Genomic DNA, 24,388 nt, shown 5'->3' with positions numbered 1-24,388 from the left:
TAATGTAATATCAAATATACTGATGATCAAATCAATTCCATTATGAAGATTGGTATTAGGTTTGAGTAGGAGTGCATCTGTATTTCAGTAGTGTTGTTTTTCATCTAACGTTCAAGAGATAACTGAAGTATGTCTAACTTCTTACTGAACTAAGACCAATAACCGTCCACAATAACACTTAACTAAACAATTTTCGTTTGTATTCTAACAAATATGTAGCGGGAAAAGTTTACTTTGAAATAAAATAATATTTGCAATTTGTTTTAATTATTTTTTTCCTGGTACAGTGTTACGTATATTAGTGAAGTGGATTATATCCTTGTGTATATAATGGAGATCAATTATTTATTAGAGTGTTGAACATAACATGATTGATCCGAATATAGTAACGGATTTTTTTTATTAATTTTAGACAACGACTGTTCATGAAACATTGTCAGTGGTAAGATGCCTAATTTATTTAAATCATTGTTATATCTCAGAGATAAATCAAAACGAAATATTTAAGTTGAAACAAAAACCTTACAAAATAAATTCAGTAGCAGTCGGACAAGATATTTTTGAAATATTTCTAGTGTTACACAATTTATGACCAGGCATAAAGATGATCTACATAATTTTGAGTACTTTACGAAAAGCTGAACAAAACCAGTTCAGTGTTGACATAGGTTGTCGAGCTAGCCAGTTTTGGACGAGTTAGGCTAGATAACCTAAATATTTTAGGCTTTAATTTTACCTTGTTTGATAAAGTTAATGTGCTGTAAAGTTTGGTATAGAAAATATTATATCCAAATCGTTTTATTTTTGAAAAAGTCTGCACTTGGAAAAAAAACGAAAGTAAACAAAAAGAGTGGAGAAAAATATTTATTTCAAAGCTGTGGGAAAAAAGTTGTCGAAATTGCTTATTTTTGCTGGTAACCGTCTCCTCTAAATCCAGTATTCGGACCTTTTGAAAAAGTTTGTAGATATAGTTCTAGATTATTACTGGAAATCGATTCAATTAGAGGTATGAAGATATAAAGAATTTGATGATACAAATAGAATGTCACTAATTACATTCAATAGATTCTTATAGAATGACTATAATGAATCTTCATCACCACATTGACATGAACTAGGAAACATTGATGTATTAGAAGATAAGTAAGCGATGACTGGACAAACAAACAAACAAACGCCTTGATCTATGTATGGATGTAGTTGGCAGGATACCAAATATAAAATGCTTGGGCAATTGCTAGCTATTTTTCTATTCTTTTTATGTGCTTTTAATGTATAGGTTCTCATCCCAAGTGGGCCTGGTTACCCAACTGCCCCAGAAGGGAGATTATAATTTTTTAACCGGCTACAAAAAAGGAGGTTCTCAGTTTGATCTATATGTATATCTGTTCACAATAATTTTGAGATTACGATTGACTGAACCGATTTGCTGCGGTTTTCAGTTTAGCATTTGTCAAAATTAGGAGAAGATTTTAAGTAGGAACTGAATATTACTTGGTATATTACTGAAGTCGTTTTTTATTGGAAAATATTTTCAGACGTTTGCAGTGGAATTTGCAACAGTTTATAAGAAAGTCCCGTTGAATCAGCCACGTGCAATTTGTATCTATAAATAAAAAACTACAATACAGGAAACCAAATTGTCATCATTTCGGCGTCCGGCTTGTTTCTGTAAGATGATATGAAAACGACGGTAGAATGTAAAACTGTAGTAATTGTAATAACACGAATACAAAACCCCTTTTAATGGTTAGGTGCCCATCATAAGATATTTCGAGTGAACCATATCATCTATTTCCGAATTGAATTACTTGTGGTTTTTAAGAAGCTCACTAGTCACTGCAAAAGAGACCACATAAATATCTATCCTGAGCCTGATTACTCTTCTGTCATGTCGGATTGCCTTCCTATCGGACTTTGGTGGGGGAACAGAGAGTGTAATCACGCTCACTCAAGGCGGATTGGCTATTTCCAATATGGCTATTTCAGACTATAAAGTTCAGCTTCAGATTTCCTTAAAATGTTTTCTAAAGCTACACATGCTTAGTTGACTCATCTTCTTCATATGTATTTTCCTTTGAATATATTTCATGAACATAATTTTCGTACTTATGAAAAGTGTTATTCTGACAAATGAACATAATTTCCATACAGTTTCATTCACTAATATTCTAATGACATAATATTGTGTCGTTGAACCCTGTTTGCCAGACAATACGAAGTTCATATTTCTTTCTTTTCAGTACAGTATGGAAATTACGTAAATACACAAGTATTGTAAACTAAGAAATAACAGGTAATAGGTGGTTTACTCCTGTTATTGCATTGTCCCTTTTGTAGATAATGCGAGTATACTTTTGTCGCCATTGTCTAAAACAGAGTAAGTAATTTGAAGTGAAAGAAGTCACTTAAGTGCAAAAATGTGTTACATAAATTATTACAAAATGTTATAAAGAAAATGGTATTATAATAAGAGGATATGAATTAATTAATTTTCCGAATTAAAATGTATGTAATATCTAAGATATTTTTAGTTAAGTACTTATTAGTTGTAATCAAACAGATTACCTACTACGAAAATTTGCCTCCTAGTTTAAGTTAACAATAAAAAAACGTACTGGCCGAATTGAGAACCTCCTCCTTTTTGAGAAGTCGGTTAAAATTATTTTATAGAGAATTCACCAAAATAATACTTTAGGTAAAGATTGTTGTAGGACATAGTACTAATATAGGACTTACTACAAAACGTACCAATAGGTAATAAGTATATTTTCATTCAATTTACAAATACTGTTGAACTTGTAAGCCGTCATAACTTCCATTAAGATTTCCTGGAAGGTCAATGCGAGTCAGTATTCCTTTAAACCTTCTGACTATTGACTCACTAAGTTTGGTCAGGAGTTCATTACTTTACTTGTTTTGCGGTCAACTCTGTTCCTTGTAAGTAAATCGTGATATTAAGGTGTATTTTTCGAAAATACGAATACGTGTATTAACATTTGTATGACTCCTGTTAATATGCCAGTATTATCAATTCTGGAAATGGAAGTGAGGGTCATTGACTGGTAGTGAATTTTTTTTTTGGACTTTATGTTGATCTTAAAATTAGTAAATGGTGCTTAAATAATATCTCAGAGGATATGTGTATTTAAGTAAACAAAAGCAGTTAAGTGTAAAAATAATATTATAATAGATAGAGAAAATGAATTGTTTAAGCAAAGGTACGCACAAGTAGATTCAAGACTATAAAACAGGAACTATAATCTAAAATTTACAGTATAGATAGTTAACTCAATAATAATGAACACAGCGTAATTCCCACAGATCATGGAAATTATGCAAAAAGGACAATTTACAATCAGTTAGGTACGCAAAAAAGTGTATCAATAACATAAATATCTTTATGCTTACCAAGTGGTAATGCAAATAGTTGACACGTGGTATTGGTAATAGTTTTGCGATATAAACACCTTATTAATTCCATTTACTACGCACTTGAATATAGGGGGCTTAGCAAACAATCTTAAGGCGTTATAATGAGTGTAGGTTGGTGACTAAGGTTATTTAGTAGGTATTTTTATGGAAATGTATCTATAGGTACCTTATTTTGTTTAAATAAGAGTTCCCATTCCTCAAAGAGACTCAGTAAAAGTTGTTCAAAAGAGTTACCGCGGCCCTGGTGCCTAGATAAAAGGCTTAAGAAGGAACATGATGGGTTTTAGTCAGTAAGAGACTGTCTCTCACAGCGGGAGAGATCACTTACAGCATAAATTATTCTGTCACAAGCTTCTGGCAAAGGTTTCACCAGCATCGTAAATTACTCTGCATTCACGTAAAAAAACCTTCTTCTATAATTGGCCTATCTAACACTGGAAGAATTTTTCAAATAAGACCAGAATTTCCTGAAGTTAGCGCATTCAAAGGACTAAACTCTTCTCCTCTATTAAAAAACGATTTATAACATTAAGTTACTACCCATAGATTGATGAATGTTGAATGTCAATATCATGAAAGTCCTCACAACATCCAATAGAGAGAAAGTCATAAAAATTACGCCGAAAAGATAACTATCGCTTAGTAATGCATTTGTTAGAATTTTGGATGCAAGGGGTAATTCCTGTATGAGTGTAGCTAATTCTGAATCATAGTGTGAGTATTTGTGATTTATATTTTTATGCCTATTATTTCCTGTATGTCATCATGCTCCGAGCCTTTTTCCCAATCATGTTGGGGTCGGCTTCCAGTCTAACCGGATTCAGCTGCGTACCAGTGCTTTACAAGAAGCGACTGCCTATCTGACCTCCTCAACCCAGTTACCCGGGCAACCCGATACCCCTTGGTTAGACTGGTGTCAGACTTACTGGCTTCTGACTACCCGTAACGACTGCCAAGGATGTTCAATGACAGCCGGGACCTACAGTTTAACATGCCATCCGAAACACAGTCAGTGGTGTCTAAGAAATACTTAGAAAGTACATACAAACTTAGAAAAGTTGCATTGGTACTTGCCTGACCTGGGATATTATTTCCTGTATGTATGTTACTATAAAAGCGCGTTACTCACTTATTTTCTGTCAAGGGTTTTATTTCGTACTTTTGTATAGTTTTATACCTACATTGATGAGATCTTGCCACCATTTCGTTCAACATACTTATTAAGATTATTCAATCATTGAGTTAGACTCTCTTGTGTTGTATTTAAACGTGGATTAAATAATAGTACCATTATTCGTGTATACATGGATATTGTTGATTTATTTAAGTACTAACACGTTTGTTGATAAGCAGAACTTATAGTCCCCAGGCCGGTGAACAAATTTTTTTTTGATACATATACATTTAAGACTTTGTGAGTGTCTTCCTTACGATGAGTCCGACAAACTTTTCGAATGCGCAAATTTTGGTGCCGCTGCGTTTTTTAATGCTTGACTCCTGAAATTGTCGATATGACGTCACTATGGCTCTTCGTACATACACGTTTCATCTTTTGAGATTCGTTTAATAAAGTTAACTAGAGAATGGTGGTCAACTTGTCCGATAAAGATCGTGCTGCGTTTGGAGTGTCCACCATCCTGAAAATGTCGGTATGACGTCACTACGACTCCTCGTACATACACGTTTCATTTTTTGAGGTTTGTTTAATAAAGTTAACTAGAAAATTGTGGTCAACTTGTCCGATAAAGATCATGCTGCGTTTGGAGTGTCCACCATCCGAAACATGTCGATATGACGTCACTGTGTCTCCCCATACATACATGTCAAATACAACAATGATAGATAATACTATTCTTATTGCAAATATCGACTTGTCCGACAAATGTAGTGAGTCAAATAGTCAGTTCGACAAGAAATTGAGAAAAAAATATTACAATTGGAAGAAGTTTATTCTTTTTGTCAATTTCTGACTTAAATATTCACGTGCATTATTTAAGTATATTAAATTGGCATACTACTTACCAATTTTAATTACTATTTTAGAAAAAGTAGCCTGACTAAGACGTATTGTTGACAGTTTATATTATGTTAAGAAATAATATCCCACATCTATTAATGGACTATATATCAATCAAAAGGTCTTTTTAAGTGCAACATTTTGTCTCAACATACCACTTATCAATTCTTAGTATTTTAGAAGATATAGCCCAAATAAGGCGTATTATCGATAGGTTTTACTAAGTTAGGGAATAATGTCCCACCTCTAGGTATGAACCATATGTCAATCGAAAGATCTTTTTAAGCGCTATATTCCGTCTTAACATACTACTTACCGATTCTTAGTATTTTGGAAGATATAACTGACCTAAGGCATATTATTGATACTTTACATTGTGTTAAGGAATAACATCTCACTTGAAGTTATGAGCCATATTTCAATCAAAAGATCTTTTTAAGCGCAAGGTTGTATTAGCATAACTCCGACAAATTATTAGTACTTTAAAAGCTAGAGCTTTTCTAAGAATATATTATCGGTAGGTTCTGTCAAGCTAATCCATTACTTCTTTAGTAACAAATTATATATTATTTGAAAAACCTTTCCAAATGAAACATTTCGTGTTAACATACTTCCGACAAATTGTTAGTAGTTTAGAAGCTAGAGCTTATTTAAAATTATAATTATTGATAGATGTTTTCAATTAAATAAATTCCATCTCTAGTAATGAGTTATACATCATTCAAAAGACGTTTTTAAATGCAACATTTCATATTAAAAAAACTTCGGCGAATTGTTAGTATTTCAGAAGCTAGAGCTTATATAAGATTATTGTATCGATAGGTGTTTTCAAGTTAATAAATCCCTCCTGTAGTAATAATACATATATCATTCGAAACGACTTTCTAAATGCAACATTTACTATTAACATACTTTACACCAATTGTCAGTACTTTATACCAAATCTTAAAATATAATCAATATTTTCCGGACGGTGGACACTCCATATGCAGCATGATCTTTGTCGGACAAGCTTACCACAATTTTCTAGTTAACTTTATTAAACAAATCTCAAAAAATGAAACAGGTATGTACAAAGAGTCGTAGTGACGTCATACCGACATTTTCAGGATGGTGGACACTCCAAACGCAGCACGATCTTTATCAGACAAGTTGACCACCATTTTCTAGTTAACTTTGTTAAACGAATCTCAAAAAATGAAACAGGTATGTACGAAGAGTCATAGTGACGTCATATCGACATTTTCAGGATGGTGGACACTCCAAACGCAGCACGATCTTTATCGGACAAGTTGACCACCATTCTCTAGTTAACTTTATTAAACGAATCTCAAAAGATGAAACGTGTATGTACGAAGAGCCATAGTGACGTCATATCGACAATTTCAGGAGTCAAGCATTAAAAAACGCAGCGGCACCAAAATTTACGCATTCGAAAAGTTTGTCGGACTCATCGTAAGGAAGGCACTCACAAAGTCTTAAATGTATATGTATCCAAAAAAAATTTGTTCGCCGGCCTGGGGACTATTAAAAAGTTTTTCAAAAATTTTGCTGTGAATCATCCTTCCCCGTTACATTTTATAATAATATTTATTTAAATTTCAGATCACGTTCACAAGATAATCTAAATAATGTGATGTTATCAACTCCTGCGCACAGCATAGCAAAGAAATTTAAGATCTCGTAAAATGCTTAAATAGTAGCCCGAAGATAAATTTACAAAATAAATTGTACTTTACTGACCCTGGTAAAGAAGCATATAGAGTACCCTTTAATTTGGCAGGATTTAATATACTTCTTAGCGTGTTGTTAAGTCATGCTGATTGTAAACAGCCCCAAAACTTAATGAAACCATAAACGAGTATGCAAAAAAAACTAAAGACTTTTGATTGCTTTGCAGGTACGGTACGGTAAAAACATTCTCATATTAAGCTTTTCATCATGTGTGGAATGCATTTCGGTCAAGTATTTCGCTTTTCAAAAATTCTATTTGCAATTTCCACATAACCGAATTTTCCTCACTAATTTAAGAAAACACTTGAGTCATAAATTAGGACAAAATAGTATGATGAGGTAAACTCCGCACTGGTAAATTATTTTGTGATTCAGTTTACCTAATAATTTATTATGAGTTTTTCCAGGCAATAGTTCGAAACGTGTTTGTTACGTTTCAAATAGGAAGGAAGGAAGGAATTGTACTCGTACTATAACTATTTTATTTTTTTAAAGTCACCTTTTCCTTTACATCACTGTTAGATGTCACAAATTTGTATTGTGGATTAATCGTTCAGTATAATGATCATCATATCATCATTCATCCTTAATCTGGAATCTATAACTAAACTTCGTTATGAAACCTTATTTAGATAAGGACAGTATCTTTTAGGAAAGTCAAATAAAACTACAATCACGTTGCGCATTTTATTTTCATTATAAATAAATAATAAATACAATTTTTTGTCTTCACAAGACATTCTATCACACTTGCTCACACATTTATGACACAACCTATTTGTCGCTCACGGCCAGTTTCTTCATCAAAAGTTAAAGTTAAAGTAATGTCTAAAGTAAAAGTTACGGTCAAATTCGTTTTTTCAAGGCTAAAGTGACAGCAAAATTAATAGAAAAATTGAATTTGACCGTTACTTTTACTTTAGACATTACTTTGACTTTTACTTTGGCTTTAACTTTTGATGAAGAAACTGGCTATCAGACGGTCAATTTTCACCAAAGAATATTATTCATTTGGATATCTAATCAAACCGACTACAGGCACTCTTATTCTAATGGTAATTTATTTCACCTTATAAGTAAATCTTACTTCGAAAGTAAAAAGCATCACTGCCATGTGACACGACCATTTATGATTAATGAATTCTATTTGATGAAACAATGTCACGCCCATTATTATAATATTTTTGCACAGATAGAAGATGAAAAATTTAGATACTTAGATTGATTTTTATGGAGGTGAATAGGTGTATAGTTGTGAGAATGAGGAAATGCTTGAAATGGTAATGAGATGAGATGAAGACTGCTAAACTTGAAGTACAAAAAACAAAATATGAATTATGATGATATGGAATTCATAACAAAAAGAAATAGGGCAAAGATGGATGAAGTGACTTCTAGATTAATGTAGTTGTCAGTAGCAAAAAGTGAATAAATTAAAATGAAGTTAGCCATGAATGCTCAATGAAAATGATTTTTGATACTAATGATAGATTTGTGAAGCAGCAGACTTAAGTCAGATTTTAGACAGATCTGTAGCGATAGCTCCACCATTTTATGTTATCGTATCCCTTTCTAAATATTTAACAGGCGTGACATTATGCAGACTCCTACAGTCTATGCAGCTTAAGCCTTCTTCGAATGATTCAACTGGAAGCTAATGCCTAACGCTGAAGGGTCTACTCCGGCGATGGCTGTCGCTACAGGTCTGGCCAGTGCCACCCCTGAGGCGGCTACAGCAGTAGCCAGTGGTCTTGAAGCTGCCAAGCCGTTTTCACCGATAACTGCTAGACCTGGAAATAACAGTATTGTAAGTAAGAAAACTGGCATTAAACGAAATAATTTCGTAAGTACCTAATGATGAAACGGGGCCCTTAAAAAAGGCACAAATTATTATTATTTCTATATGTAACTGAGAATATTCGCATTAAAATAAGTAAAATTAACGCAAGAAACTATTCTCTTCAATCAGACGCGCAGCGACATCTGACGACGATAACTAACTTTACTAACTATAGGATGTAGTACCTAGGTAAGTAGTGCCATCTATGATTGTCGGAGAGAACTATAATTTCCTCAATAATCCGTTAGCAGCACTAGCGCGTCTTCCAAAGAAAATACGTAAAGTCTAGCCGTCTTACCACAAAAACTTTTAAACGTCAGTTTATGCCTTGTCTAAAAAAATGTCAAATTATGACGTTGACATATGGTTCATTTTGCAGCCAAAATTTTATTAGACAAGTGTAAAACAGGGTTTAAAGTTTTTGTAGTAAGGCCCTAGGCTTTTTGATTCGGAAAATAAAATGAAATATTGAATTACTTACCAACAGGTTTGGCTTCAGCAATGGTACCCTTTTCAAGAAATTCTTGTGCTTCGCTGCTGTCATCACTGGAAGCTTCGATGCCAACGCCCTCTTCAGCAATCTGAAAAATAGAAATAATTTGTTTAGTGATTACGAGTTTTAGAAATGGTTTAATTTTCGCTTATAACCTCGATACAGTTTCATATTATGATTGACTTGCAAGTATGGCGAATTGCTTAATTGTATCTTTTATTGTATTCGATTTTGAGTGATCCACCTTTGTATATTATGTTTTATTTTCATATTATGTTGTATATAATATTCAAGGTTAACACTTACATAATCATCATCCTCGTCACCCTTAGTCCTCACAGTAGCGTTCTTCCTAAACAGAACATCAACATCATCTACTTCTTCTATCAGCTTAATGATGTTCGACGCAGCTTCGCCGAGTGAAGCCAACTGGGTCTTATATCTGGTCTTCTCAACATCTCCTAAGGATCCAGTCTTACGACCAATATTATGCAGTTTCAACAAATTCGTTGATAACATCCTCAGATTTTGAAGATTGGCAGCCATTACTTTCGCTAGAAGGTTCTCATCGCTGTTTTTGAGAATATTTTCACTGCTGATATTTTCTTCTGAGACAATTTTCTCGCCAGTTATCCTGCCAAGGTTGTCTTTCTTAATTTCTAGGTATTGACCCTTGGCTCCTCCGTAGAATGGTACATATTGTACTGAAGCCCTAAAAATGTGGAAATGTGTCGAGTAAGTTTGTGATGTAACTGTGAATTTTATATTAAACGTAGCTGGGTGTTTACCTTCTGTTTTGATGTGTTTATAATAATAGGTAACATATTATTATGTCCTAGTTTAGAGAATAATGTGGGTGTACAGGAAATAAAGTCTGCCAACTACAGCTGATTCTAAAATAGTAGGTTTATGTGGGAGTAACCGTTATATTTTATTAGTGTGGTCTGTTTAGGCTAGTGACATATCACAGGTTGTCCAAGTTATTTTATGAGCTTGAAGTTTATGATTTACAACTCATTAATAAATAAGATAGCAGGGTTTCAGACTTATTGTAACTTGGTATACTTTTGTCAGTAAGATAAATCTTTTGTACTTATTATTTTGAATTTTACTTAGAGAAATATACAAATGAAACAAACTTATATCATCAAAATCTTCATTTATTTACTACTTTTACTTTAACATTGTACATCAATTCTATGTTACTCCAACTTACATTCAATCCAGAAACTAATTTTAAGTTAACAGTCAAAATTAGTTTCCGGAAGCTAATCATGAATCCTACTCTTATTTATTCTTACTTTCTAGTTAGTATTGGTCCCTTATCATTGAGTTACAAATTCGTAAAGGTATAGATCTGATTGAGCATGAGCCACGCCACCAGGGCCTGCCACGGCAGTGGCTAGAGGCGCATGAAGAATAGTCCCACTCTGGTTTCTCGCTATTACAACTTGGGAAATGGGATTTGCCAAAGCTGTCCCTTTAGAATTCAAAGCATGAGCTACAGGTTTAATGAATAGCATGAACGTCGTGTCCTCCAACTTTAAGGGCTCTTCCTGAAAATTCATGCCATCGTATATGTACTGATCTGATTCCTGCTTCATTCTGCTCCATTCTCCGTCCTCTCGCCTTCCTCGTCCGTTGAAGAATCTAATGAGTGAGAAAGAAAGAATTTAATGAGAAAGAAAACATGAATGAAAAGTGGATTTGTTAGTAGAAATGATTTATATTTGGTTAGGATGGTAATAAATAATAGGACCAGTGGCAACAATTTTTCCTTCTGGTATGGCTTGTAATAATCTAGCTATAGAACCGTCTATTTTACTTTGTTCCTGTAGACGATGAGCGACTGAAGTAAGGTCAGCTTCGGATGATAATGCTACTACGTGCGCTGCGGGTCCAGCTACGGCGAGTCCTCCTGGTTGGGTGTAAGCTAGGCCGCCGGGGCCTACGATCGCGGTCCCACCTCTGCCAGCAGTAGCCACTCCTCCGGGACCAGCGATAGCTACTCCTCCACGCCTAACCTTCAGCCTATTGATGTAGAAACTGGGCCCAGCTGGCTTCTTGTTTTTATTTCCAAATAAATCTAAGAACGGGAATCGCAAGTCTCCCTCATCATGACCAACAGTTTTGATGTCTGGTGTCACAACTTTAGCGGGCTTTGGTGTTGTAGTTGTAGGCTTTATGGTAAAGAATTTATTTAACTTGAGTGCATCAATTTCTTGTAGTTTGCTGCCTTGAGACACAGTGCGTTTTTTTACTGCTCTTTTTTGTCTTGTTCTTGTTTCGACAGCTGGAAGTACACTGGGCTCTTCAACTTTTACGACATCATCTTCGATTTTATTTTCAGTTATAATGTTTGGATCGTTAGATTTTTGTTTTCTACAAACATCAGCGCTTTGACCAACCTCAACAAAATTGCTCCACCCCCCTCCATTCATAATACTTAGTAACGGGTCTCTTATAAGAATGGGGAAAAATTGTGCAAAAGGCCACTGAAAAGATGGAAAGGATGGAAATGGCGAGGTTGGACCTTCTTGTCTAGTTTGAATTTTTGTGCTGTATTCCATAGGGTTCATGTAATTGTTGTACATGTTGTTCATCGGTGGCATGATAAGAACAGGCATGTTCATGATATACGCAGGTGTCATTTGAGGTTGGTTCCCACCATACAGAGAGGCCAATTGTCTTGAGTATCTGGTATCATCAGCATCTTCATTGAAAATTGTATTGCTCTCCTGCTGTTGTACATTTTTTAAATTGGAATTTAATTTGCCAGAAGCTATAACTTGTTGCAGTTTCTCTAAGATTTCTTTATCAAGGACGTATTCTCCTCCTGTTTCATGTGGAGCATTCCATTGGAATTGATTACGTCTGCTGGGTTTCTTGAGAGCATCGTTTATAGCTTTTATCTTTTCCAATATATCTTTAGTAACACCTTCGTTCTCTCTGTTAGTTTCATCGTAAGCCAAAGATCTTTCTTGTTCTACTGGCGTTTCTGTTAGATTGTCGATAGATGTCGCCACCCTGAAATGTGCACCGTCTTTTCTTAGTATGTAAGTTCATTTTGGTTTATATTACACAAAACCTTTATCCATAAGCATTAATGTTTTAGCGTGTATATTTTAAAGCGGAGGTGAAGCTTACAATATAATATTTGAAGTGAACCATACCTGAACTACTGCAGTTCCCTTGTAGTGTTTTCACTAGTTTTTAAGCTTTTTACTACTTTTGTTAGTGGTGCTGGTTTTAAACAGATTGTGCATAACTACTGACGTAAACTCGTCGTTAATATTTTTTACAAAACCGTAGCTTTCTATGTTGGTGTTTAAATAAGAAAATTATATTTTTAGAGAATATTAAATTAGAAACTGACATCATTGAATTGGTTTGACTTGATTGACTGGTTTTTATAATTCAGGAATGATACACTTTTATCTTATAAATTGAATTTTATTTTGTAATCTAAAATAGTATGCATTTTATTATTAAATAAATGGTTGTCTTTTAAATAAAGTGAATAGAGTGAATGGATTTCATGAAAATGAAGACTTTCAAACAAATAAATAATTATGATTGGGTATGACGATGAAAATGTCAATGAAATCAGTTTCGAAAATACGAATTAATGATTAGTTCGTGTCAAATAAAATATGTATACACAGTATTTTTGTTTACAATTTAAATTAAAGTATCTACAATATACCTAATATTTATTTTGACGATGAGACAGAAACTTACTCATTGTTTGATGGCCGCGACAGTACTTCTAGACAGGAACACGCAAGGACCATCTGAAATGATACAAATAATAATATTAGAAAGAGGATTTTTTTTAGCTTCTGAAACTACTGAAGCGATTTTGACGTTCATAAGTGCTTGTAAAGGCCTAAATGAAATAAATGATTTGACTTTGATTTGAAAAATGAACGGGGAGGACATAGTTCCCTCAGAAAGGGGCTTAAACAGCAAGAAATAGCTAGTTTGAAATAAAAACAGTTGAATGAAATAAAATTCCAGGCCCATTTCACTGACTGTGTGATTAGAGAAAAGCCACTCTTTGATATTGTTTCATAGTCTTATGCGTCTTATGTTATTTTTGCAAGAATGTCACATTAATATTACCGGAGGTATGGCCTAAATAAATAATGCTAAATATCTATCAGTTAAGTGATAGTTTTCGACATGTTTATTAAATAACGATCGCCGATACACTTTCTAGTGAAAGTCATGCATTACACAGCTGTTTTGAACTTGATGATACATTGAGGATATCGTAACCGTATTTCGATATAACCCACAAATAAAAATCAAACAGGAAATTGAATTAATATCTATGTATCAGTAATAATATGAAGTTTTCAGAATGTTGTTAAACTAGCTCCATTTAAGATTGAAAATACATTTATTTATTAGCTTCTGGTCAACTAAAAAAAGTTAGAAGTCATCAATATAAAATAATAATTTACCTATGTGCCATATTCGAAGAGTTTAATATTCACCAAATCTAGGTGTTCAAGTAAACAGGTCCCTAGTGTTTTTGGTTACAGGTATTCCTCTGTTCTACTTATACATAAGCCGAAAACTGTAAGACCGAATGATATCTACAGTGAGCTCGCTTTGCGTGAATCGGATTGTCAATAAAATCAACAAAATGTAGGATAGCTGCTTGTAACTAAAATATCAAGACGACCGATACCTTAGTCTGCCCTTGACCATGGATGTTGTAAAGGATCCGAAACGTCGGGATTAAATAATATTAATAAGTATATTTGTTAAGCTTAATGTTAAGACAACACTGTTTACCCTTAATGTACTACTGTTTGTTTTCCCAAATATAATAAATAAATAACCGCGATAAAATCCGTATAAGCAGTTTTATTTAAGTGTTACATATTCAGTGTACATAAAGAAACAGGATTGTATTGAAATATTATACCTGCACTGATCGGTACCTACCCGTACAGGTTTGTCTGTACCGGAAATCTGTTTCTTTATGTAAGCACCCTATGGTGGTTTACTTTTGTCTTTCTGACGTTTAATTGAACAATCAGACAACTAACTAACTTTTTTACGCCAAAATAGTGAATTAAAAAAAAAAACACTTTGATGTTCCTAAAGTTTTTGTTTATCTAGACTAAAAGAAAGTGAACTTGATTTGCGATCGAAGTGAAACTCTCTTAACTACGCTGTACCTACTGGTTTTAAATAAACAAATTAATGTAAGTCAACTTTTTTATATCTACAAACTTGTTTCGACTTGTAGTATGATAATGTAAGGGTGCGGCCTTTTTATAGGTCTAGTCTAGACTTGGAATCCAGGATTGAATGCAGATCTAGGATGGCCGAGTCTATTATTAAAAGAGGAACAAAAAGCTTTTTATTAAGATGATGATATGTTTAAAGGTATTATGTGCTGTTGATAGATAAACTCTGTTGTTTTTAACCGACTTCTCAAAAAGGAGATGGTTCTCAATTCGGATGTTTGCTTATTTTTTTTAGAAAAAATCTTTCCTCTACTGGGTATCTGAACCTAATTTACATCCCACATATGATGATGATGATGATGATGTCCTCCTAGCCGATTATCGGCTACGGCGGCTGTTCTCATGTAAGGAGATTAGCCAACTGCGCAGGACATATTATAGTGAACAAGCATTTGCGCAGACACAGGTGCACTCCCTATTCCTTCATTCTCATAGCCCGATGGGACGGCAATCCGACACGACCGGAGAGAGATCAGGCGCAGGACCGACATTTACGTGCTCTCCGATGCACGGGTGTATCAATCACCAACTTCCAGGCTCCGGGCTGCTTTGTGAAAGTCTTCTAAAACCCACAAAGCGATTTCGGCCCGACTCGGGAATCGAACCCGAGACCTCGTGCTCAGCAGCCGCACTTGCGACAACTAGACCAACGAGGCAGCTCCCACATATACAAAGTTAGGAAGTAATAAAATTAAGAAACATCATTAAAGATTTCCTGAATGACCAAATCAATATAAAAACTAACGGAGAAATAAATACGGATAATGTGTCGATAAAGGTAACTGTGTCAAACGCTGATACTGTTTTGGCGAATGGCCTGAGAAAGGCGAGGTGCCACCGAAAGCTGAGCGGAAATGGAATATTACAATGAAATAACCCGAAAAGGCATTTAGCTGTTTAAAATCTATTCAGAGATACATTGATACGTTTTAAATACGTTATTGATGCGTTTACTTAAGTTCCTTATTGGTTATTAAATCAAAAATATTTTTTAATTTTAAAATAAACAACAAAGCTCATAGATAAAACTTATTCATAAAACGAAATGAGTCGCTCATCCTACATGTTCCCTACTATCTAATTATGAGATAGAATGTTTCTTAAATTGCCTGCATGTAAATGTAGTCGATTATATGAAATAATACCTATGAATCTCGATAAATAAGGAAACTGGGTATTAGTTTGTTTCGATATCGAGAGTCATAAAAAATTACCATTTTAATTTTCTACACCACACACATACATAACTTTGATCCGCTACGCGAGCAGTGGGACCTAACCTCACCAAAACAACGTTCACCTAAGATGGGTACCACTGGGTCGCGTACACTTATTGCGCTTGTTTGGCACTGGTACCGTTATATTTACTTATTTTGTACGACTGTAGTTAGTGTACAATTGGGTTATTATCACTGGGTGACAGTGTATTGGTAGATCGAAGAGTTAGTTTATGTATTTGTTGCATAAAGTAGAGTATGCTGTAGAGAATAGAATATTCATAATGTATCATTCATTTGTTTAAGAGTCTTGATAAAACTATCCACAGCAGAATGAATCTCAAATGATTGATTGATGAAGGTACAGTTTGTTTCTTTGTTAATTGTGAATTGTATGTAATCAACTTTTCTATAGCTAAATCTATTTCTTATACATATTTTTGTTACGTTAATTAACATTGAAATAAGTATGGTAGATTCGATTAACACCCGAAAGTTCCCAGTATTTTTTGAGTATGATATTTTTGGCGTGAAATGACTGTCAAACTGTTACTTTCTCATTAATCTTAGTTTGGTTTAGATTGACGTGTTGACGCAGTAATTGCCATAATGTTGATTAGTTTTGACGTTCCCGTTAATTAACGGGTTGCGGTTTGGCTAATTTCATATTTGATGAGTTCAAAGTCTTGTGCACTTTGTGTACAGATCTTTTGAAAACTTCAGTGCTTTTTTATGCCCTCAATTTATTGCTGTGCAAAGAGTTTTCTGGTATGCTTGGTTTATGCAGCTTTCATCTTTAATCATGAGATTTTAAGTCATGGTTAACTATAGGAGTTCGAGAGATATAGTTTAGAAACAAACCTTACATTTCTTTCTTCCGAAAATTACTATGACAAAAGCTTTTTAATGTCTTAAAACAGTACCCGTTATCTAGTCAATTGTCTTACATTTCCAAAACATTGATGACCCTTATTCAAAACAAGGTCCGAAAACGGTTACGATGTTGTACTCTCAAACTTAGAAGGGCATGAGGTCATACTATTCTCGCATATGAATATGAGCTTATCTAAGATCCCTTTTGGACCACATGACCATAAAGCTAGAGAAAATAGGACAGTTATGGTTATATTCACATTTCGTATACCAAGATAAGGTCGGACAGACGCACTCATAATTTTGAGAAGAAAGTGTGTTTGTCAAAAATCAACATAGCCCTTTGATAAACATCAACTTTTCGTATGAAATATTGTATCTTTTATTTATGATCAAAAGGTCGGTAAAAGTGCAGTTACATGTTAGGTCTCGGGAATACTTGTTCCCGTACCCAGAAAAAATATGGCTAAGCTTGGGGATGGTGTAGCTTTATACGATTTTTTCAAATTGGTCAGTAGTTTCGGAGCTGTAGATGTTTACATTTACTATAAATATTAGATACTAAGATTAACACAAAGTCCTAACAAAGGCGCAAACAGTCTATTCTTCTAGATATAGAACCTAGTTATCAGTAACATAACATCAAAAATATCAAGTAGACCTTAATGATATTCGGCTGTATAATAATTGAATGATTCAATGAGACAAATGTGTCGCTGTCAAAATCTATTGTTTAACTGTCAACAACAATATTTTACCATCCCAAAAAGGCTAAACTTTACTTCATTTAAAGAGGGATATAATTTTTGTAGACACAAGAGTCGTGTCGACACTTAAAAGGCTTAAAACAGTTGAAAGCCTTCGAAACAAAGAACTATAGTTCCGTCTAATTTGAAAGGGCAAGCTGGTCAAATATAAAGTTGCATACCAATTTGGAAGCTAATCTTGGATCTTTTGTTTAGATTGTATCAGTCACTTGTTGATATTATAGTATTGTTTTATTGTGTGTTAAAATTAATGTATGAATGTGGTAATGCTGTTTGAATACTAGACTAGCTTTTGAATGTAGCACTGTCTTTATTTTGTTACTAGCTTCTGCCAGCGACTTCGTCCGCGTTAGAGTCGGACTTTGTGCAAAGAGAGGAAGAAATAATAAACACCAGCCCCTCCAATTATCTAAATCTATGCGTACTTACTGCTACTTTAAGTAATAAAATGTAAACTATTAATAATTTGTAATTTGAACGAATATTTAAACACAAAAATAACTAATAGGTACCAACCTATTTTATAAAATAACAACAAAAGAAAGTTGAAAATAAATTATTTAAAACCTAAAAGTCGCGCAATAAGGTTGAACGCTCTGAACGGCTATTCGCATCAATCGCACCAACAGCCAAATATTGTATGAAGCTCGCGCAGCCACCGCGCCGCGAGTCGCGTCGAGCGCGGCGACCGTTGCACAAAAATGATCCTTATAGCGTACGTGATTCAGTATTCGCGCGCGGTGGCTTATTACCGTTTTTCATGTATAACTTTGGTGTTTCTTTACCGATTTAAATCATTATTTTTTTAATTAATAGATAATACTGTTAACTATGTTTAATTAGTGTGAGTGAGAGTGTTATAAACGAAATAGTAGACAAATATAATCAGAAAGCTCCGAACTGCTAAGCTACCGAGAGTTTTACGTGTTATTGTGAGTGAACCATAAAAGATAGACATATGCTGCCATGGGATATTTTTTACATAATTTTATGAAGAATATTTCCGTCGTACATGGTTTCTGTGTAGCTGTAACCATTAAGGCTTCACACGCGACGGAAGCTTAAAAAATGGAGTAACTTCTCCCGTTTCCCCAACATTTACCTTCACTGCTCTGCTCCTATTGATCGTAGCGTGATGGAAAGTATCCTATAACCTGCCCAGGAGTATGAAGAATATTTGTGCCAAGTTTCATTAAAATCCGTCCAGTAGTTTTTGTTTCCATAACGAAAATACAGACAGACAGACAGACAGACAGACAGACAGACACAAAAATTTTACTGATTGCATTTTTGGCATCAGTATCGATCACTAATCACCCCCTAATAGTTATTTTGGAAATATATTCAATGTACAGAATTGACCTCTCTACAGATTTATTATAAGTATAGATTTAAATGAATGTTAACTATTAATAGATTGACAGTAATGGTGAAAATTGAGCAGGCCTAGTTTAATATGCCTTCTATAGACCATAACCTAATCCTTGGTACCTAAGGAAGTTAAATGAAACGTGAAATATTTTCATAATTTGCAAAAGTCACAAAAAACAATTAACGCAATTGAATTGCATTGGTCTTACTACAAAAACTTTAAACCCTGTTTTACAGTTGTCTAATAAAATTGTGGCTGCAAAATGAACCATATGTCAACGTCATAATTTGACATTTTTTTAGACAAGGCATAAACTGACGTTTAAAAGTTTTTGTGGTAAGACGGCATATGTTTAGGTTTTGTCGATATCGATTAAATGTTCGATTAAGTGTGAGTTTGTTCCAAAATATTTGACTGATTAGTCTTTAAGGAAGATAAAGGTTATATGTATTAAAATTTTAATTAACTAAGGATAAATATGTAATTATTTTAAAATAAATTAAAAGTACAACAGGTATCTGTGGAGATCAAAGGGGGAGGCCTATGTTCAGCAGTGGACGTCCTATGGCTGAGATGATGATGATGATGATGAAATTAAAAGTAATAAAAGGTTTTGTTTATGAGCTTAAAACCTTTTACAAATTGATCTTGCGTGCAAAAAATATCGATAGGTAGATTCGATTGCAAAATCAGTTTGCCAAACAGTGAAAGTTTGAATAAAATCAACTGTGTTACTTTTTAAGTGATTTGATCACTAAATCTTGTTTTGTTACGTTGTATATAGAAAATAGTCAATTTACATAAGTTTGGGATTCTTTTTGCAAAAGTTATTGTTTATTGAAACCCTATTATTTACGTAGTAACTATTATATAATCTGTGCTATTACGTTTAATTGTAATAAATATTTTTTGGTATTACTAAAAGAGGGGCCGACATTTTTACTTTTGTTTGGAATGGAATTATAATGTTAACAGTCCAATATTGGTTAATTACTGCAGTAAGTCTATCTTTTTGAATTAATTTTATTTATAGCACTTCACAATTTCGATGCCAGTTGACTGGAAAGTTACTAATCATCTCGTTTTATCCTTTTTGAAATTAAAACTTAGGAGCTCGCTAAAATAGTGTTGTGCTTCATTCATTTTAATTTATCGAGCCGTAAAAATATATTATCTAGTTGAAAGTGATATTAGTGACATTTCTATTGAAAACGAGTTGGTTTATACTGGAAAGTTGAAAACGGTAACGAGGGCAACGTCTATGCACGCAATGTCTATAATATTAAAAGTAAGTCAACTTAAATTATAGAGCTATGAGATAATAGAAAGAAAGTGGTTTATCATAACTTTTTATATGACATTTTGACAGAGCTAAAAATACTTGGACGAAGGTCAGTTGTTTATGTTTATTTAATTTCTCACGGTTGCCGTAAGTTTCACAGACAAACTAGATATTTCCCGCAATTTCACTTATAGATGCTGAGAGAATAAGTGCAATAAAAATAAAACTATCCTCCCTTTTCTCTATCCACGATACTTTACGATATAGCTATAGCTATCGTGAATTCCTAAATCTATCAAATCGTAAATAGAATTTAACAAATTCTTAAAAGCTTAAAGACAGCATTTTTCAAAAAAAGTGGATGCAAGAATGAACGGGAAACCACAATTACTAAGAACAAGAGAGTCCAAATACCTGCATGTTTACTTAGGAAGTCATTGAACTTGACCGAAACACTGAGTAAAAGTTTTGTGGAAACTAATATTTATAAAATATAATTAACTTTGTGACTAAGATGTTTTTTTTGCTAATATGAAAAGCATAGAAAACAATATACCTAACTTTTGTTTTTAGTTTAGACATGATAAATAATAGACAAGTAATTAAAAAAACACATCAAAAGTTTTTTACTTGCAGACAGACAGTAAACTGACATTTTAGAACGTATTACTGACATAGACCACTTTAATACAACGTATTTATCTCTAGAATGCGACAATTTTGAATGTCAAGTACAAAAATAGTAAATAGTACAAAATAGTGGCGTTTACTATTTTTATTTACTCATACATACATAGTATTATCTACTAGTGACACTTGCAACCTGTCTTGTTTAATATAGCCATTTCAGGCCCAAGGAGGATGAATATAATTCACATAATATACCGACATGTCTTGTACTCCCAGTTATCCTTCATCAGTATTCCGATTTTACAAATTGGTCGTACGTTTTAATTCAATCCCCTATACGATTGGTATTTTAGTGGGTCTGTTAATTAATGCTGAAAGGAGCTTAAATTCGTTTTGCGCAGTAATTATAGTAAACCGCCGATCGGAATGACGATTAAGCGAATCACCAATTATCCGAATGGATCCTAAGCTACTATTCTATTGTATGTACATAGTAAATGTTATACTTTGTATTTTTGTTAAGGCCTAAATTCTATGCATGGCAGTTCGTTTTTCTTTATTACCGGTCTATGTTCTTATCCGAATCGACTCCGATTCCGATAAATCCTTATAATCGGCTTTCTACTGAATATTTGACTCGCAAAATGAAGAGATTTTTTGTGATAAAATGATCATGGTAATAAAATGTAAAAGTGGCTCATCTAAATATTTACATAGACCTATGTAAATATTATTTTAAGTAATGCCTAGTTCTTATTAGTTCTATGCTAAAAATAAGTATTGAATTCTCACATAGGAATTGCAAATACCTAGTTTTTTTGTAAACAAATTCTTAAGTGAATGATGAGAATTCTAATATCTATCTGTTTTGTAGTTCAGTCACTTGCAGTTTTACTAACTAAGCTGAGTAATCGACATTGTTTGAATTTTTTGGAACTATTCCGTATGCGTAAAAATACTTTTATCGTAACTATCCACATACGGATTATGTTTCGTTGCTTTAAAAGTATTTACAAGCATTAGACCGTTAGAGTTGACATTTAATTATTATTTCAAGTGAAAATGCTAAGATCCAAATGGCACTTTAGAACATTTTACTCTCATAGTGAGCGTTAAGACGTTTAGGCGAATAAGCATTTCTGGCGTATATTTAGTCGCCTATATTTTTGGAATTAGCACAAAAACATATTTTTCTTAAGTAGCACAAAAGACTTGCATTATTTATTTTTATTTAATTTGAGCTTATTTTTGAAAAAAAAAGGAAAAAAGCTTAAAAACTTGTTGAAGCGAAATGTTTGTAGGTACACTTATGTATCAGGTTAAACGGTCAAGTGTGAGTAGTAGGCTAACACATTTAGTAAACACCGTCACGGGTACATGCGTATCTATGTAAACGTAAGAGTGAACCGTTAAGCTTTCGTTTTTACCTAAAACACGTTATTTTCTTTGTCAATAGAAGATGACTTCATTAAGTGCTCGATTTTAGAAAAAAAAAAATAAACGTCATATCTTATAATTGTTTCTTTTTTTACATCTGGTTTTTTTTTATTTTTTATTTTTAAATATGTTCACGTCTCGTCGCTTATTTCTAGTGAATACGTTCTAATTTAACTATTAGTGTTTTCTTTTTTTATATTTGTATGCATTAGATAATTACAATTTATTTTTCCCAAAAGAATTGTTTAATTTTCCATTAATATATTTTACCTAAATTGTAAAATATACAGGATAAAAAAATGTACTCACAAAAATTCCAAAAACGTAGGGCCGCATCTTCCCAGCGCAAGGATATCGATAAAAAAATAATCACAATATTTTCAAATAAGAATAATTGAAATTCGATTTTTTAAAATTCGAATATGGAACACGTGCGGTCACTCGCGCCGTCCACTGGCGAGTTGGAAGCTTGGTGGCAGACGCCAGCTTTTTGCTACACGACCGAAAAGATTTTACTATTGTCCCACATCTCGATTGTAAAAGCATTCGAGTGAATGTCAGATGCGATGTGATAAACGCAAGTGGTTTTGGGGTATCCATCTGCAATAAATTACAAAAATTGATTATGTTGAACACACGCAGATTACGTGTGCTCTACTTGTTGGTGTAATTTTCTAAAATAATAAAAGTACTCCAAATATAACATTCTTTACTTTCTTAAGAGTTAATTGCCAATTATTATTTGAAAAAGATCAGCTTTTCTCCTAGTTTTAGAAGTGTAGGTTTAGGTTTCCAGTTTGATTCGTATGAATGATTCATCCTTATACTAATATTCATCCGCTCGAAATGGGTGTGCTCATACAAATATTTTAATTTAATACTCTTTTATAAAGATGACCTTTTTGCGATGCATCCTGAAGTCACTGCAGTAACATACTCGTAAAACAAAAGAGAATTATTTCACAGGCTCACAAAAGATAGTGTCAGTAGCACATACGTGGACAACTAAGATTTTATCGATACTCGTAAGTTTCGAGTTACACTAGTATCGAGAATCAGGGATGCGAAATGTGAAAGTAGATGTAACACGTGAAATTGATTCTTTAAGACACAATTTTTATCGATGTTTTGCTAAAACGATCTAATTTAATTTATTCGCACTTATTAAAAAGATATACCAGTTTTGTTTTTTTTTTCTTTATTGTCAACATGTTTAAATCAAACGTTTGTGCAAAATGTAGGCTTAATTTATTATAATGTCTTAAAAATGTCAATCAGGCTGATTCGACCTTTTTTAATTGCGATGGGACGTCGATGATAAATATCACAACAAATTGATTTTTTGTTTAATTTATTGATTGATTCGTGGTTTTTTAAATTAATCGGATCAATTTGAGCAGTTTTATTTATATCATGATCAATCTTTTTATGTATAGTTTTAGGCAATTATATTTTATAATATGTAACTTTAAATTAGCTTATGTTTGTTTAAGAGTGATAGAACTGAAGAATATTTTAACCGGATGCACAAGCCTCACATTTATCTTAGCCAACAATAGTGTTCTAAAATAAACTTAGTCATAAAAGCTTACTTTAATAACCTGAAAGTATGTGTAAACAAAACTATGAAAGTTACATTCATTACATATTTTACTGCAGTAGGTATATTATGTGTACCTAGATCTTTTACACTTTCTAGTTTATCGAATATTTTTTAAATGTAGTTTCCCCATCTTAAAATCTAAGTTGCTTGTGATTTATGAAGACTTCAAAATTACAGGCCGAAATTGGGATAAGAACGAATTACCTAAATCGTGTTTATTCGGGATATAGATACAGATATATGATAAACATTAACAGTCTACACACCCACAACTTTGATCAATAAACATCCAAACTTTCACATTTCCAAAATTGACAACTATTTAAGGAAATTCATAGATGCCATAAAAAGTTTGCAAAATCATCGATATCGGCACACCCATCACTATATCGAGTACCGTATTACAATCACTTCGAAAATT

General features: G+C 33.3%; 1 protein-coding gene across 1 annotated transcript; it reads right to left on the bottom strand.

Annotated features, from left to right (window-relative positions):
- Positions 1–8,808: 8,808 nt before the first annotated feature.
- Positions 8,809–22,829, bottom strand: LOC124630663. Its single transcript, XM_047164628.1, has 7 exons — positions 22,674–22,829; positions 13,261–13,313; positions 11,340–12,546; positions 10,881–11,162; positions 9,826–10,227; positions 9,508–9,607; positions 8,809–8,976 (listed from the first exon to the last, which is right to left on the bottom strand). Exons 1-7 carry the CDS (start codon positions 22,698–22,700, stop codon positions 8,810–8,812), a joined length of 2,238 nt encoding a protein of 745 aa, XP_047020584.1. The 5' UTR covers positions 22,701–22,829; the 3' UTR covers position 8,809.
- Between the last annotated feature and the right edge of the window lie 1,559 nt (positions 22,830–24,388).

This window comes from Helicoverpa zea, chromosome 5, assembly GCF_022581195.2.
Source record: "Helicoverpa zea isolate HzStark_Cry1AcR chromosome 5, ilHelZeax1.1, whole genome shotgun sequence".
Lineage (NCBI taxonomy): Eukaryota > Metazoa > Arthropoda > Insecta > Lepidoptera > Noctuidae > Helicoverpa > Helicoverpa zea.
Note: the sequence above shows the minus strand (reverse complement) of the source record. Positions and strands in the feature narration are given on the sequence as shown.

What these genes read in the sequence shown, in the direction of transcription:
- LOC124630663 (XM_047164628.1), bottom strand. Translation starts at nt 22,700, where the DNA reads ATGCGGCCCTACGTTTTTGGAATTTTT. An exon ending in TCGCGGCCATCAAACAATGA is followed by an intron (nt 12,547 to 13,260) that starts GTAAGTTTCTGT and finishes TGCACATTTCAG; the next exon opens with GGTGGCGACATCTATCGACA. An exon ending in GTGACGAGGATGATGATTAT is followed by an intron (nt 9,608 to 9,825) that starts GTAAGTGTTAAC and finishes TCTATTTTTCAG; the next exon opens with ATTGCTGAAGAGGGCGTTGG.